The sequence below is a fragment of the Callorhinus ursinus genome, unplaced genomic scaffold (genome assembly GCF_003265705.2).
Source record: "Callorhinus ursinus isolate GAN/ISIS: 27379988/994484 unplaced genomic scaffold, GSC_fseal_2.0 scaffold15, whole genome shotgun sequence".
Classification (NCBI taxonomy): domain Eukaryota; kingdom Metazoa; phylum Chordata; class Mammalia; order Carnivora; family Otariidae; genus Callorhinus; species Callorhinus ursinus.
Window position 1 is genome coordinate 3,539,069 of NW_027397077.1, and position 14,221 is coordinate 3,553,289.

At 45.3% G+C, this 14,221-nt stretch overlaps 1 protein-coding gene and 1 non-coding gene across 3 annotated transcripts in view; one reads left to right on the forward strand and one right to left on the reverse strand.

Moving 5' to 3' along the window:
- Window positions 1-3,799: 3,799 nt before the first annotated feature.
- Window positions 3,800-3,872, reverse strand: TRNAR-ACG (transfer RNA arginine (anticodon ACG)). Its single transcript has one exon. It is a non-coding gene; the product is annotated as a tRNA-Arg (tRNA).
- A 270-nt stretch (window positions 3,873-4,142) lies between these two features.
- SACM1L (SAC1 like phosphatidylinositide phosphatase) overlaps window positions 4,143-14,221 on the forward strand; it is a 51,277-nt gene continuing 41,198 nt past the window's right edge. The window contains exon 1 of one of the 2 annotated variants that reach the window (XM_073901060.1): window positions 4,143-4,310. In XM_073901060.1, coding sequence (XP_073757161.1) covers window positions 4,279-4,310 — 32 coding nt within the window. In that variant the 5' untranslated portion in view covers window positions 4,143-4,278. The remainder of the gene's footprint in view (window positions 4,311-14,221) is intronic. The other variant, XM_025885547.2, reaches the window with a different exon arrangement.

The following is a 14,221-nucleotide window of genomic DNA, read 5'->3' on the forward strand; positions in this document are numbered from 1 at the left end:
GGGCGTCGCTGTTCTCTGCTGGTGTCTGTATTGGTTTCTTTTTATTTTATTTTATTTATTTGAGAGAGAGAGGTAGTGAGAGAGCACAAGCCAGGGGGCAGGGAGAGGGTGAAGCAGGCCCCCCAACGCGGGGCTCGATCCCAGGACCCTGGGATCATGACCTGAGCTGGAGGCAGACGCTTAACCGACTGAGCCAGCCAGGCGCCCCTTGGTTTCTTATTGCTTCTGGGACAAATAACCAAATGTTGTTTTAAGCCACTGTTGTTACTGCTTTAAAACAACACACATCCCATGGTTCTGGAGAAATGGGTCTTCTAGAGCTCAAATCCAGGTGTCAGCAGAGCGAAGTTCCTGGGGAGAATCCGTCCTTTGCCCTTTTCCAGCTTCTAGAGGCCATCCGCACTCCCTTGGCTTGTGGCTCCGTCTCTGAAGTCTGTCGTCACACCTCCCCTCTCTCTTCCCCTCTGCTTTCTTGTAAGGACTCATGTGATTACTGTAGGCATGCCCATGTGGTCTAGGATAGTCCCCGTCTTGTCTCCAGACCCTTAACTAATCACATCTGCAAAATCTCTTACTTTGTGGGATAAGTTATTCAGGGGTTCTGGGAATTAGACCATGGACATCTTGATGGGGGAGTACTACTCGGCTCACTACAGAGAACAACGAAGTTTTTAGGTGGGATTATTAGGTGCATTTTCTTCAAGCATTGCTAAAAGTGGGGTTCACATTTTCCCTGGGTTGAAAACCGAAGTGCTTCATATATGAAAGTGAGTTGGACCTTGGATTCTGGGTGTAAAATCAGAATAGGCCATACTCTGCGTTAGGGGTGGGACTAAGCCAGTGTTCTGGTCCACAAGAAGGTTCCAGGTATGTGACAGCTGCAAATGTAACACTTTAGGAGAAGCCCTGGTTACCTAAGGCACTCCCATCACTTAGTTATACACACGTCCCTCCCACTGATCCAAGCCCACAAGGACAGGTGGCTGTGGGCCCTGAGTTGCTTAAGGGGCCTGGCCCATAAGCAGGCTGGTGATAGAGGGGAAGTGAGGAAATGCACCCAGTTTGGAGACTTGGCAGGAAGGCGACCCCACAACAGACGTAATGGATCAAAATATGTAAGAGCTACATTTGGGAGCCACACTCCCCTCCAGAAGCATGGACATAAAAGCAGGCTGCAGAGATCATTTGTATAGTGCCAACAAACCTCATCTGCAGCTAGGATTGCTTCCATGGGGAGCCCCTTGGCAGATTTTGTAAAAAATTATATCATATTCACATAGGTAACATAATTTCACTATAGGACAACTTGGCTAAAGGTGTCCACTCATATTACTTATCCTTGCCTGATTTCTTATCCTGAACATTGTTCTCCTTAGATCGGATTTTGGCTTGTTAGGCATTGAAAAGCCCCAGAAGAATGTCTGTTTCTGCCTGGATTAGTTTCCATTTTCCATTCTCACTGAGTGTTCATAAAAGCCTTGCCCTGTATTACACAACTGGCAAAGAAGGTTCAACCTTTGTGTCTCTTTGTTCTGATCATGAACTTCTACATGGTGACATGTTTAGAGTCCGGGCGGGCACTCACTGCAGGGTGGTGGCTGTTCCACTAGAAGCATTCTTTTCTTAAAGCCTTAAGAGGTAGGCTGCAACGTACATCCCCATTTTATTAAAGGAGAGGAAACGTCAGAGCCCACAGCTGGTGAGTTGAAGCATCATCAGGACTTAGAGATCTTCTGATTGAAGGCTGAGGTGCACACGTGATTGTCATTCATGCCCAGATCCGGAATCACTGAGTCCACTCACGTGGTCACCCTCTGGTGCACGGTAAGCTCAAGGCCAGGATGGCTTTGGGGTCAAGAGCCCAGACTCAAGTTCTAACTCAGGCTCCACCACTTAATTGCTCAATAAGCTTAAGCAAATTTAGTTCCCGCACACGTAAAAATGGAGATAACTGAACTTGCTTTATAGGATTGTTGTGGGATTGACTGAATTAGTCCAAGCAAAGAGTTTAGAACCCTTAATCACTCAAGAAGAGTGATAGGCTTAAGACCTAGTTGATCTCGGGCGCCTGGGTGGCTTAGATGGTTAAGCAGCTGCCTTCGGCTCAGGTCATGATCCCAGAGTCCTGGGATCGAGTCCTGCATTGGGCTCCCTGCTCCTTGGGAGCCTGCTTCTCCCTCTAATTCTCTCTCTCTCTCTCCCTCTGTCTCTCATGAGTGGATAAATTAAAAAAAAAAAAAAACTTCGTTGATCTTTCCACGGGGAGGACCAAAAAATAAATTACAAACGGATTAAGTGGGAAAAACAATACAAACACACAGAAAAATTTTGGAAAAGACCACATATGCCATAGAAGATACCATAAAGTGAAATATTGGTAAATTGGAATATATAGTAGTGAAAATTACATTAGGTTCAAAAATATTGAAGGAAAAGGTAAATGATAAACTGGGAGAAGACTGCATCGTGTTTGAGAGCCAAAGAATTAATATCCTTTATATATTAAAAAATCTAACAGACCTAAGAAAAACAATACACATACATCAAGAGAATAGATACATCAAGTAATATATGTAAAAAGAAGTTCCGTTTTTCTATTATGAAAATTGCAAAGAAATCATAATGCAACCTATAATATTGTGTTGGTTAGCAAGCAAGAAAACAGATGCTGTTAATGGAAGTGTGTTGGTCTTATTTTTTTTGGAGGGCAATTTGAAAATATGTTCCAAGTCTCAAAATGTCCCCCTGATCATTCCACATCTAGAAATTTATAAGACACATCAGAAATAATCCAACACAGGCATTATCTTTAAAAAGTGTTAAATTGACAACCCAAATTCCCAACAAGAGGGTAATGCTTGAAATTATCTAGTTCTTGGATGGGGTAGCTTCAAAGTATATTTAATAACCTTAAATCTCAGACAGAAAGCTAAGGGGACAAAATGGGAACACAAAGACATTTCTAGTACAGCCCCAAATTTGGAAAAATACGTGGGCAGGTATATCCATATTAAAAAGCCTGGAAGCAAAAATATCTAAAAGGGAAAAAAAATTATTAATAGCAATCATCTCGGGATGGGAACTCACATTATTTTTATCCCAAATAGTTTTCTGTATTTCACAAATTTTCTATGAAAAGGAGGAAAAGGAATGTCATATTGGAAAGATTAATTGATCGAAGTCCGATGTCTTGGCCAGTCCACGGGTTCGAGTCCGCTTTCCTCCGCAGAGGTTTCGTGACTTCGGAGGTCTTCAAGCCAGGCATAATCTAATAGGCCAGATAACCTGGGGGGTGAGCTCATCGTAAAAACACTCATGTTTTAGGGCATCCCAGGGAAAACTGAGGGCCAGGTGGCCTTTGCACGAGGAGCCCTCCGAGGACAGGGCTGCGGGGGAGCCCACGCCGTCCCGGGAAACGGGCTGCGCCGCTATTCACGTCACTACGGGGCTCTCTGCCCTAGGGAAGAAGGCCAGAACCGCTGCCTGGAATCCGCTTCGGTGTCACCGGGTGGCCAACCTCCGGCCATAGCGCGCCCCCCCGCTCCAAACGGCCACCTTTTCAGGGGTGTCTTCCTATATGTACCCCATCTATCGGGACGCCTGCATCATCACAGGAAGCTCTGCAATTTTACAAACCACCTCACGCAACTCCGGGTGCCAGACACAGCTGAAAAGATAACATTTCAGGCAAAGTGGCGGTAAAATTCAAGACATTTAACCTTCACACTCTAGTCAGTATCCTTTCCAGGGAGATCCTGTAACATCAAAGCAAATGGGGCAAAAAGAAAAAAGCACGCCGCGAGCCAGCCAGGAGTCGAACCTAGAATCTTCTGATCCGTAGTCAGACGCGTTATCCATTGCGCCACTGGCCCTGTGCTAGCCTTGCCCTCGCAGTGATGTAGATCACCCCTGAAGCGGTTTCAACAGGTTTCTCTACACCAGCGCAGCATTTCTGCCCCGGCGCCGCGGCTCCCGCCTACAGCTCCCACGGCTCCGCCTTTCTCAAGCAAACACTCTCCGCCAATCCGCAGCGTCTACGTCACGGCGCTCTTCGGCGCGCTCCAATCCGCGCGCCGGACAGCTTCTTTCGCACTCTCTAGCGCGCGCACTAAGTTTGTCCGCGGCCGCCTCCCGTCCGCTGGGGGCCGAGTGGGGCGGGGAGAGGGACGGGACGACCCGGGCGCTGCGGCCGCGGAGCTGGGTGAACTGTAGCGCGGTGGCCGAGGTGGCGGCGCGGCGGGGCGGGTGGAAAGAGGAAGAAGGAGCTAGTGGTGCACGATGGCGGCGACGACCTACGAGCGGCTGAAGCTGTGAGTCCCGCGGGCCGGAGGCCGTTGAGCGAAGGGGCCTGAGGGGCGGCGGGCGGGGCGGCAGGTGCGGGCCGCCCGCCTCGGGCCGGGCCCCTGAGTCCCGGGGCCGCGGGCCGGGTGTGGGAGCCCCAGGCAGTCCCCGCCCTCCTCTCCCGGCGCGGCCGGTCCGGGAGCTTGTAGGTTGCGGCCGCCCCAAGGCCCCGCCGGAGTCGCCACAGGCCCGGGAGCCCGGGAATGACAGCGTCGCCGGCCTGCTTCCGCCTGCTCGGCCTCAGCGCCTGCGGCGGGAGAGCGAAGCTGCAGATCCGCTTCCAGCGAGCCGGGGTCGGCGTTGCGATGCGGCAAGCTCGGGGCGCGCTCCTCCCCGCCCACCTTGTTTGAGAGGTGGCGGCTAAATTTGTCTTTATTGCTTAGCAGAGGAAAAGAGCAGTTTCTTGTTGTGTTTTGGGTTTTTTTGTTTGTTTGTTTTTCTTGTGTCATGGTCCCATAACCGCACGTTACAGTCCACACACAAATCGACATACCTTATCTGGGCACCAAAGCCAGCCTGGCCAGCCTTTAAGGTGCAGAAAAAAAGAACCGTCGATACTCTTGAGATCCTGGAGGATTTATTTGGTTTTTGAATATTATACAGCTTAAGCACAAAGCAGGTTAAGTTCCTGTTGACAGCCAGAGGCCATTCTTGAGAATTTTGGCACTGCAGATTGACTTTTCGGTAAAGCCAAGTTCTTGAGGCTTTGAGAAAATAGGCTCTGGTTGTTAGAGTTGTAAATTAAGTATTTGTAGGTTCTTTTGGCTTCTCCTGAATAAATAGAAATGTGCATTTCTTTTAGCGTACCATCAGCCCCTTGGTTTTCTTGTCTCTGAATAACTTTGTTCTATTTTGGGTTTTAATATTTTACCTCTAGACTGAAAGGCCCTAGTCTGGGAATGTCCTTGACCTCAGAAGCAAATGTAATTTTGGGGAAGCTTACCTTTCCCTAAATGAGCTAAAATACCTTGGGACTTAGGCAGAGGGATCATATTTCCTTTGTAGGGATATGAGGACGTCAAAATGTGGTTTGGGCACTTCCCATGCTCTCTGGAACCTCAAACTCACTTAACTTCCTGGAAGGTTCAATTTAAAGTTCGGGTGCAAAATTGGGAGTGAGGTCATCTACTTGACATGAGATGTTTTGCAGAAAAGATGATTACTTTTTCCTCAGCCCGCTCCTTCGCCACTTTCGTGTACTGGAATTCTCTTTGACAACCCCAGCTGCACACTTCCTCCACATTTTCCTTGCCAGGTTTCCTTATTCTCTCCCAGTTCCCCTCTGCAAGGTGATCACCTTGTTGGTGAATGAATCCAGCATACTGTCTTTGACTAGTGTACTGGCTAGGCCAGTGTCACGTGTGCTCTGCTGGCTAATTAGGTTATTGTTGACTATCTGATAGTCACTGAAGGGTTTAATATGATCCTACACCAGGTCTCAAATGTGTTTAAGCAATATGGAGCCTTGGCTCGATGCAGTTCAGTGTTAGGTTATGAAATGCCGTTGAATTTTCCTGTGGCAAAGATTGAACGGGATGGAGAACTTTGAGAATTCTGATGATTGCTTATATGTTGCCAAGGAGTCACTATTCATCAGTCCGAACCTTAAAAAAAAAAAAAAAAGGAAAGAAAAAGCTCTATAGCCATGAAAGAGAAGGGAAATTTGGCCCTTAAGTAGTGGGGATGATGCTTTTGTATTGATTTTTGTAGAAGTGGAGACTATGAATTTGAGTGAGAAAGTAAATCTGGGGTTATGTGAAAGTCAGTCTCTAATTTGTCAGTCCTTAACTTTATTCCCCTGAGAGAAGGTTTGAGTGCCAGTGTATATGTGAAGATCCAACTTTCCTATAGTTTTGTTTTTCTTACCAAGACGTTTGTGGGTTGGAATCTCTTCTTTTTGGCCCTTCCCGCTCTGAGGTATGCAGTTCAAGGTTCTTAAATGTGGCCTCTGACCTAAGGGGTGTTCTTTTTTCGATGCATTTGGACATGGCAGTAGTTTCTGACCCATGTAAGAATTAGGACGTAATAGCCATTTTTAAAAACATGCCTAGAGATGTTTTAAGAGAGAGCCATACAAGAGATAGTTTGAACATTTATTACAAAACTACAGCTACTACCGAGTTTGTCACAATATCAAAGTGCCCGGGATGTTAAATGGTAATTTGTTCTACATTATGTCACCCATTTGCAGTCTGTCTCTGTCCTGCTGTGAAGTTCACCTTCCTCATTATTGCCCTGATTTTATCAGCTGCTCTCCTGCTTACAGTCTCCAGTTCCGTTTTGCCAATAGGACTGAGCCCACATTTCTTAGTCATTTGGATTCCAGCCTCTTTCTAAGCTAACCCTTAACCTTATTTCCCCTATTCAGTGCATTTTTTCCCCTTTCCACCGACTTGGCCACCCTCTTTTAGCCTCAAGCTTGGGCTTATTTTATTTTGATCCTTCTACCAAAATGCCTTCTCCCCGTCTTCACATGCTAATCACAATCATGGACCCGTGGTAGAGCTGAGTGATGCAGACAAAGAGACTTAGATTCACATCCTGACCTTGTTACCTGCTTTGTGTCACGGCCGTGTTACTTAATCTCTGAATCCATTTTTCGTCGGTGAAATGAGAACGGTCCTACTTCACAGGATTATTACACGATTGAAAGAGAGTGTAGATAAGATACCCAGTGTAATTTACAGAGATTCACTTTTTCTGAGAAGCCTTTTCCCCACATCTTTCCCTTCACTGAGCTCCCAGAAGAGGCTACTGTCACAGGGACTGGACACCGGACGTCCATCCGGCTTGCACATTCTGTTTCTTTGGATTGATGTGCAGTGTATTACCTCATAGACAAGAAGACTGGAAGTAGAATGATCAATCCATAGCAATGTTTGCAGACCTCCCACCGAGCAGGGAGCCCGATGTGCGGCTCGATCCCAGGACCCCGGGATCATGACCTGAGCCGAAGGCAGACACTTAATGACTGAGCCACCCAGGCGCCGTCTACTTTCTTTCGCTGTGATTTTGACTCCTTTAAGTACGTGATAGAAGTGGAATCACCCAGTATTTGTCCCTTTGTGACTGGCTTATTTCCACCGAGCATAATTTACTCAGAATTCATCCACGTTATAGCATGTGTCAGAATTTCCTTTTTAAGGCTGAATAATGCTCCATTTTATGTGTATACAGCATTTTGTTTACCCGTTCATCTGTCAGTGGGCGCTTAGTTGCTTCCACCTTTTTGGCTGTTGTGAATGATACTACTGTGAGCATGGGTGCATAAATATCTCTTTCAGACCTCGCTTTCAATTCTTTTGACCATAAACCCAGAGGTGGAATTGCTGGATCATAAGGTAATTCTATTTTTAATTTTTCTTTTAAGATTTTATTTATTTTTTGACAGAGAGACACACAGTGAGAGAGGGAACAGAAGCAAGGGGAGTGGCAGAGGGAGAAGCAGGCTTCCGGCGGAGCAAGGAGCCCGATGCGGGGCTCGATCCCAGGACCCTGGGATCGTGACCTAAGCCAAAGGCAGATGCTTAAGGACTGAGCCACTCAGGCTCAGATTAAATGCATTTCTATTAAGTATAATAGAATTGCCTGCATTGAGTTTAACTCTTAGTCCTCTGAATTTTCTTTTTTATCTCATACTTGGTCAGCAATCTATAAAAGCAAAATACCCAACCAAATGAAAGCAGTCAGAGTAGGAAGTGATTGTTATTTAAGTATTCTGCAATTTTGATGTATCTTCCAGAATATGTGTCATCTTAACAGAAAGCAGAACCCAGGGTTGAGAGAAACAAGGCAGTAGTCTTGTTCCATTAGAGTTCATGGTTCATGCCTGTTGGATTTGGACAGCCTCGCCCGACAGTTTATACAGGACCAGAGCTCTTTTTACTGTACAGTATTATTTTGAGCTTCCGAGATTGATGTCAACAGCATAGTTAATGACCATATAATCTTCTTGGATGGAATCTCCTTGTCTTCTGAAATCTATTTCATAAAAAAAGTAATGTGAGAGTTTAATGAAATGAGCGACTTCACAGCAATTGAGGGCCATTCTTTTGGCTGTAGAGAAAGGATTTTCTCCCAGATTTTTGGTTCTCATTGAAGCTTCTATCTCGGTTTCCATGTATTTGTTATGTTGAGAATTCAGTATAGCCTGTTGGCTGGTTAATTTTGAAAAGCTCCAGGCGGAAATTGGCACCAGTGACACTTTGTAGGCTTTCTAATCAGAGAACTGTTCCCTCTTTGCCCTCTCGTTAGTTACGCCATACCCTCCAATCCAGTTGACATTTGACCCGCCAAGATCTTTCCTTAGCTAGGAGAAAGGAAAACAATTTTTAAATCCTTTTTAACTCTGTCACTGAGCCAAAGAAAACATTAGTTAAGGGCCATAGAAAACACCCAGCAACGTAGATATTTGCTGACTGAGTATGTTGTATTCTCTAAGAATAGTGATTGAGCTTCTGCTGTCTTCTCGTGTGAGAAACACCAAGGAGAATGGATAAGCAGAGTCCTTGTCTACAGAGACCTGGTAGCCTATTTGGTGAAGCTCCCCAACAAAAATAACAATAAGACCATGCGCACCAGCAAAAATTACACCACTGGATGGTTTACTCAGGTGTTTCTGATAGTAAGTGCTACAGAGCTGAAGTTAATTTCACTAGCTTTTGAAATGAAACCTGGGGAGCATAAAACTTACAGAATACAGTTTACTGGGTAAAGCACATATACTTCAGGTCAGTGTTAAGGGCAATTAAAGAGTGGTGGGAAGAGGAAGACCGCAGAGGGATGTGTAGATGTCTCTGAGTTGAGATGACGCCTGCTGTGATTAGTGGGATTCTGAGTCCTCACTTACCGAGACTCTTCTTAGAAATGTTGATTAGTTGGCAGTCACTGTTCATATCTTCATTGCTCCAGTTCTTAAGCTGTTTTCAGTAGCATTATCAGAATAGGCTGGTGGCAGCACCAGCAACTTGGATTCTAGCAGCATCGCTCTGAGAGGCAGGATCCAGCAACCATTCTAGAGCCTTTGTTGGGCTAGAATTCTCTATCTCGATCCACAATTACCCTTATTTTTGTTTTTGTTATTTTAACACATTATGTATTTATTTATAAAATATTTTATTATTAGAATGAGAGAGCACGGGGCGGGGGGTGAATGGAGGGAAAGGGAGAAGCAGACTCCCCACCGAGCAGGGAGCCCACGGGGCGGGCCCAGGCCTATCCCTGGACCTTGAACTCATGACCTCAGCCAAAGGCAGACGCTTAACCGACTGAACCACCCAGGCACCCCTTAACACATTTTTAAAACCTAATTTTTATTTTAATATAATACCTGTATATGGTTTAGAAGTCATCAGTACACAGAGCTTTTAATAAAAGAGAGCAGAGCACCCTTCTGCATTCCCAATTCCTACTGTCCCAGGGACATCGACTTTCAACTTGTTAAGCAGTTTCTTCTGGTATTTTACTCCACATTTCTTTCTTTCTTTCCTTTCTTTTTGTTTTAAAGATTTTATTTTTTGAGTGATCTCTGTACCCAGCATGGGGCTTGAACTTAAAACCCAAAATCAAGAGCCAGCCAGATGCCCCTTTATTCCACATTTCTGAACAGCATGCTTGTACCGCTGTTTCCTGCATTTTTTCAGTTTCAGTTCTCTGATGACTTCCTACGGAGGATGAGAATTTAGCTTTTATACCTCTCCCTCTTTTCCTCCCTTCTCCTCAGTATATTTATAGTAAGCATTCAGTGTTCACATTGCTGTGCTCATGTAGATAGCGTTCAAACGAAGTCAGTAGTTTATTTCCTCGTAAAAATGTGTTGCTTTTCCTGGAATTGAAAGGTTCCTTTTATCTTTTTATTTGCGGGACTTGTTAAAAACTGTGCCTATTGCTAATGAATCTTCAGTCTATGGGACAGCAGTAAAATTCCTCTGAAACACGTTGGGTAACTGAACTCATTTTCTTCTCCGAGATTTACTTCTGGGAGCCCTGTACCCCCTGCTTTAATCCGTACTGGCTTTTCTTTAGGCCTGTTGCATAGCTGTGGTCCCAGACAATACCTTCGTCAGGAGAATTTTTTTTCCACTTCTGTCCTGTTTTGGATTCTCAGACTACCTCTTGATGTATTCCATTTTGGTGAAACAAACTTTTCCTTCTAAGAAAGATATCTTTTGAGATGTTGTACATCTGAAGGTGTTTTCATTCTATCCTCACACTTGTTTGATAGTGTGATTAAGTATAGAATTCTCAATTAGAAATTATTATCCTGTAGAATTTTAAAGGCCTGCTGTTGACTAGTGCAGTGTGTTGTTGCTGGGGAATCCAGTAGTGTGACTGTTGACTATTTCAGTTCTTCTTTCTTTTTAATTTTTTTATTTTTTCTGGAAACTTTAGGATTGTCTTTGTGTTGTGTTTTGAAGTTTAATGCTTAGTGTGTTTGTGTGTTTTCCGTTTTTTGTTTTTCACTATTTCTTTGAAATATTTTCTTTCCTTTTTTTCTTGTGTGCTCTTTTGGAATTCCTGCTGAATTTATGTTGAATATTCTGGATCAGGCTCTTCTCTCTTTCCCCCTCCCTCCCCCACTCCTTCCCCCCTTCCCCCACTCCCCCCCCACTTCCTTCCTGTGTTTTCCTGTTTTAGAGCTCTTATCTTTTTATTCTGTTCTCATGGAGAGTTCTTCAGTTTTATCATCCAGTCTTTCTGTTGAATAGTCAAATTATTATTTCTGCTCTCAGTCCAAGAATATGTTCTTGCTTTCTAAATGTGCTTTTCTTGTTCTTATTTCATGAATGCAATGTCTTCTCTCTGAGGCCATCAATTATAAATGTGTTTTGAAGTTATAGTCTGTTCTTGGTATAGTTTGTTTATCCAGAGTTGTTTTTCTGTTTGTTTTGGACTCTTTCTTATGTGATGGAGCCTTTCCCAACATCTGGTGATCCTTGACTGTCATTTCATGTTGAGGAAGGAGGCACTGAAAATTGATTGGAGGGTCTGCTTGTGGGTCAGGACTTAACCAACTGGTGGTTTTTGTGTAGAGTGATTGCACAGGAACTCAACTCTTTCATGTTGAGGGGGAAGCTAAAGGTCAGCAGTTGCTGGTCTTTGCTTTCAGGACAAGTTTCTTCAGAGACGGTATTCAAAGCTCGTGTGAGGGCTCACGGAGAGGGATATGTGAGCTGGGCTGCCAGCATTCTGGGAATCTGGCAGAGGAAGAGGGTTGGATGAGTTTTCCAGTCTCCAAGTAGACCTTCTTTGTCTCCTGACTTCACTTGGCTCTCTCCATGGTCCTCAGCTGTGCTTGATGTCTGGAGGCCAGAGAGCATCTTCTGTTGAACTGTTCTAAGCATTAAATCCCAGGCTCAGGGGGGACAGGTGCCTGCTGTAGGTTTGGTGGGGATCTGAGCGACTTACACAGACTGTGAGCCACCTCACCCCTACCTACCCCAGTCCTTGTTACCTTTTCCTTCTGGTTCTTGAGGCTTTTCAGCATTCTGCTGCTGGAATCTGCTTGCTTTGTTGGCTCTCACCCCACCGGTGATGAGTCTCTGTGGTGACTTAGTGAGTTAGCTCATTTCCAAGCACTCTCCCTCTTCCAGACCTGCATTTGAATGTCTAGTGTCTACCCCACGTGCTGCACCCAACTGTTGGTACCCCCCAGATTCCATGTTCTGAAAGAATATCAGGGCTCTTTTTAGTGGTTGGTGTTTACTCTTGGAGATTCATTTCATCCTACTTCAGTTAAATTTTTTTAATTTTTTAATTTATTTGACAGAGAGAGACAGCGAGAGAGGGAACACAAGCAGGAGGAGTGGAGAGGGAGAAGCAGGCTTCCCGCGGAGCAGGGAGCCCGATGCGGGGCTCGATCCCAGGACCCTGGGATCATGACCTGAGCCGAAGGCCGACGCTTAACCGACTGAGCCACCCAGGCACCCCGAGATAGAAGTTTATTGAATACACAGCAGGGGAGCGGCAGACAGGACAGCAGAGGAGAGGCTGTTTGACAGGAGGCAGGGGTGAGGGTGGAGTGAGGGAGCATGGGGACATCACTGTGCCTGGTTTTAAGTGGCTCCTGGGTTAGTGAAGCCCTGTGGCTATTTCGGGGTGGGTTGTTTAATAAACCTGTTTGCATTGCTGCTTTGCATTCAGCTTGGTGGTTTCTGTGAGCCCTTTGCCTTGCTCAGGTCCCAAGCCTCTTGCCTAAATGTGGCCCTTTATCTCTGACCTCCCCCCGCAAAGATACATCCTCCAGTCATGTGACGCACCAATATACATCTGAGGGTTCTCATGACTGAGGGTTTACTAAACAATAATAGACGACCTTTCCCAACAATAGCTAGCCCCTTCAGGATCCTGGAAACCTGTTGCCAGAATACCTGGGAGGCTTATGCCTCACCCCCTCCCAACTTGGAAGTGTATAACGGGCCACCCCTCAGGACCCCGGTGCAGCTCTTTCTGCCCACGGGTCCTGTCCCCGGGCTTTAATAAAACCACCTTCTTGCCCCAGATGTCTCAAGAATTCTTCCTTGGCCGTTGGCTTCAAACCCCAACCATCAGTTTTGATTTCCCATCTAAACAAGGCCCCCATGTGTTTGTTGATTGACAGTGATTCTGGGGGGTCGCTTTGGTGCTACAGGGGCCCAGAACAAGTCTTTGGGAGTTGACTTAACACTGAAGCAGCATTGGTGAAGGACTGCTCCTTAGCAATGCTGTAATCATTATTTTAGAAGTAAGAGAACAGAGGAGAAATTCATTTGAACCTTGCGAAAAGAACTCTTGGAGTTTCTCCAGACATCAGAGGTGGGACAGGATGTTCTGATACAGCACCAGCCACGGGCACTCTTTCAGGTCCTAAGCCTGTTGAAGCCTCAAAGAATGCCGTGGGGCGTCGGTGCTGAATCTGCGCGGACTCGCGCAGACCCGCGCACGGTGTGTATAAGATGCTGGGGGTGGGGGGCTCTCAGGAGGGGGCTTGGCAGAATGGCTTCTGCTTTGGAGATAGCACTTTCTTTGAAAGCTTTTATAGTTCATAAAGAAGTCTTGTTTTTGAGGTCTGTTTTTTATTGAAATTTTTTTCCTATTTGTTATGTTTTATCTCTCCCCTACCTCCCAGTCCCTAATGCTTGTTTAATGCTTCACACATGGTTAGCCTTCAGGAAATTTATTGACTCACTCTTAGAGAGCAGTTTATGCTTGCACACAACATCTGCAGACAAGGACTGGCATGTTGATTTGGTTTGGTTTTGTTTTCATGATCTAAGACTAGATAACTACCCTATGAGTAGATTGTTTGAGGAATTTGCTTTATTCCTTTTAGTTGGTTTCAGGACCTCTCACTTTTGAAAAAAATAGCTTAATTGGAAGTATATTTGGGCAGACAGTAAACTCCACATATTTCAAGGGTACAGTAGTATTACACATTTTGACGTTTTTCTACACCCACCAAACCATCACCAGTATCAAGATAATGAACACCTCCGTCACCGCGGAAAGTGTCCTTGTGCCAGCAGCCTCGCCCTTTCCCCCTCTGTACAAGTGAAACATAGAACTCCCATGAGATCAGCCTTTCCACCTCTAGGTAGTCACCCAGGAGAAATGAAGGGGTCTGTCTACCTTAGACTTGTACAAGAAAGTTCACAGGACCTTTATTCGTAATGTTTCAAACTGGAAGCAGCTCCGATGTCCATCATCAAGTGAACGGATAAACAGATGGTGATATATTCATCCGCTGGAATGCTATTCGGCATTATTAAAAAGGAATGAACTGTTGTATTTGGTTTGAGTTGAAGACCCCCATATTTAAAGCAGATTTGTCTTTGTTGTATTTTGCTTGATTTGTATTAAAATGGATTGATTTTCATTCTCTTAGCATCTTCCCCCCCCCCCC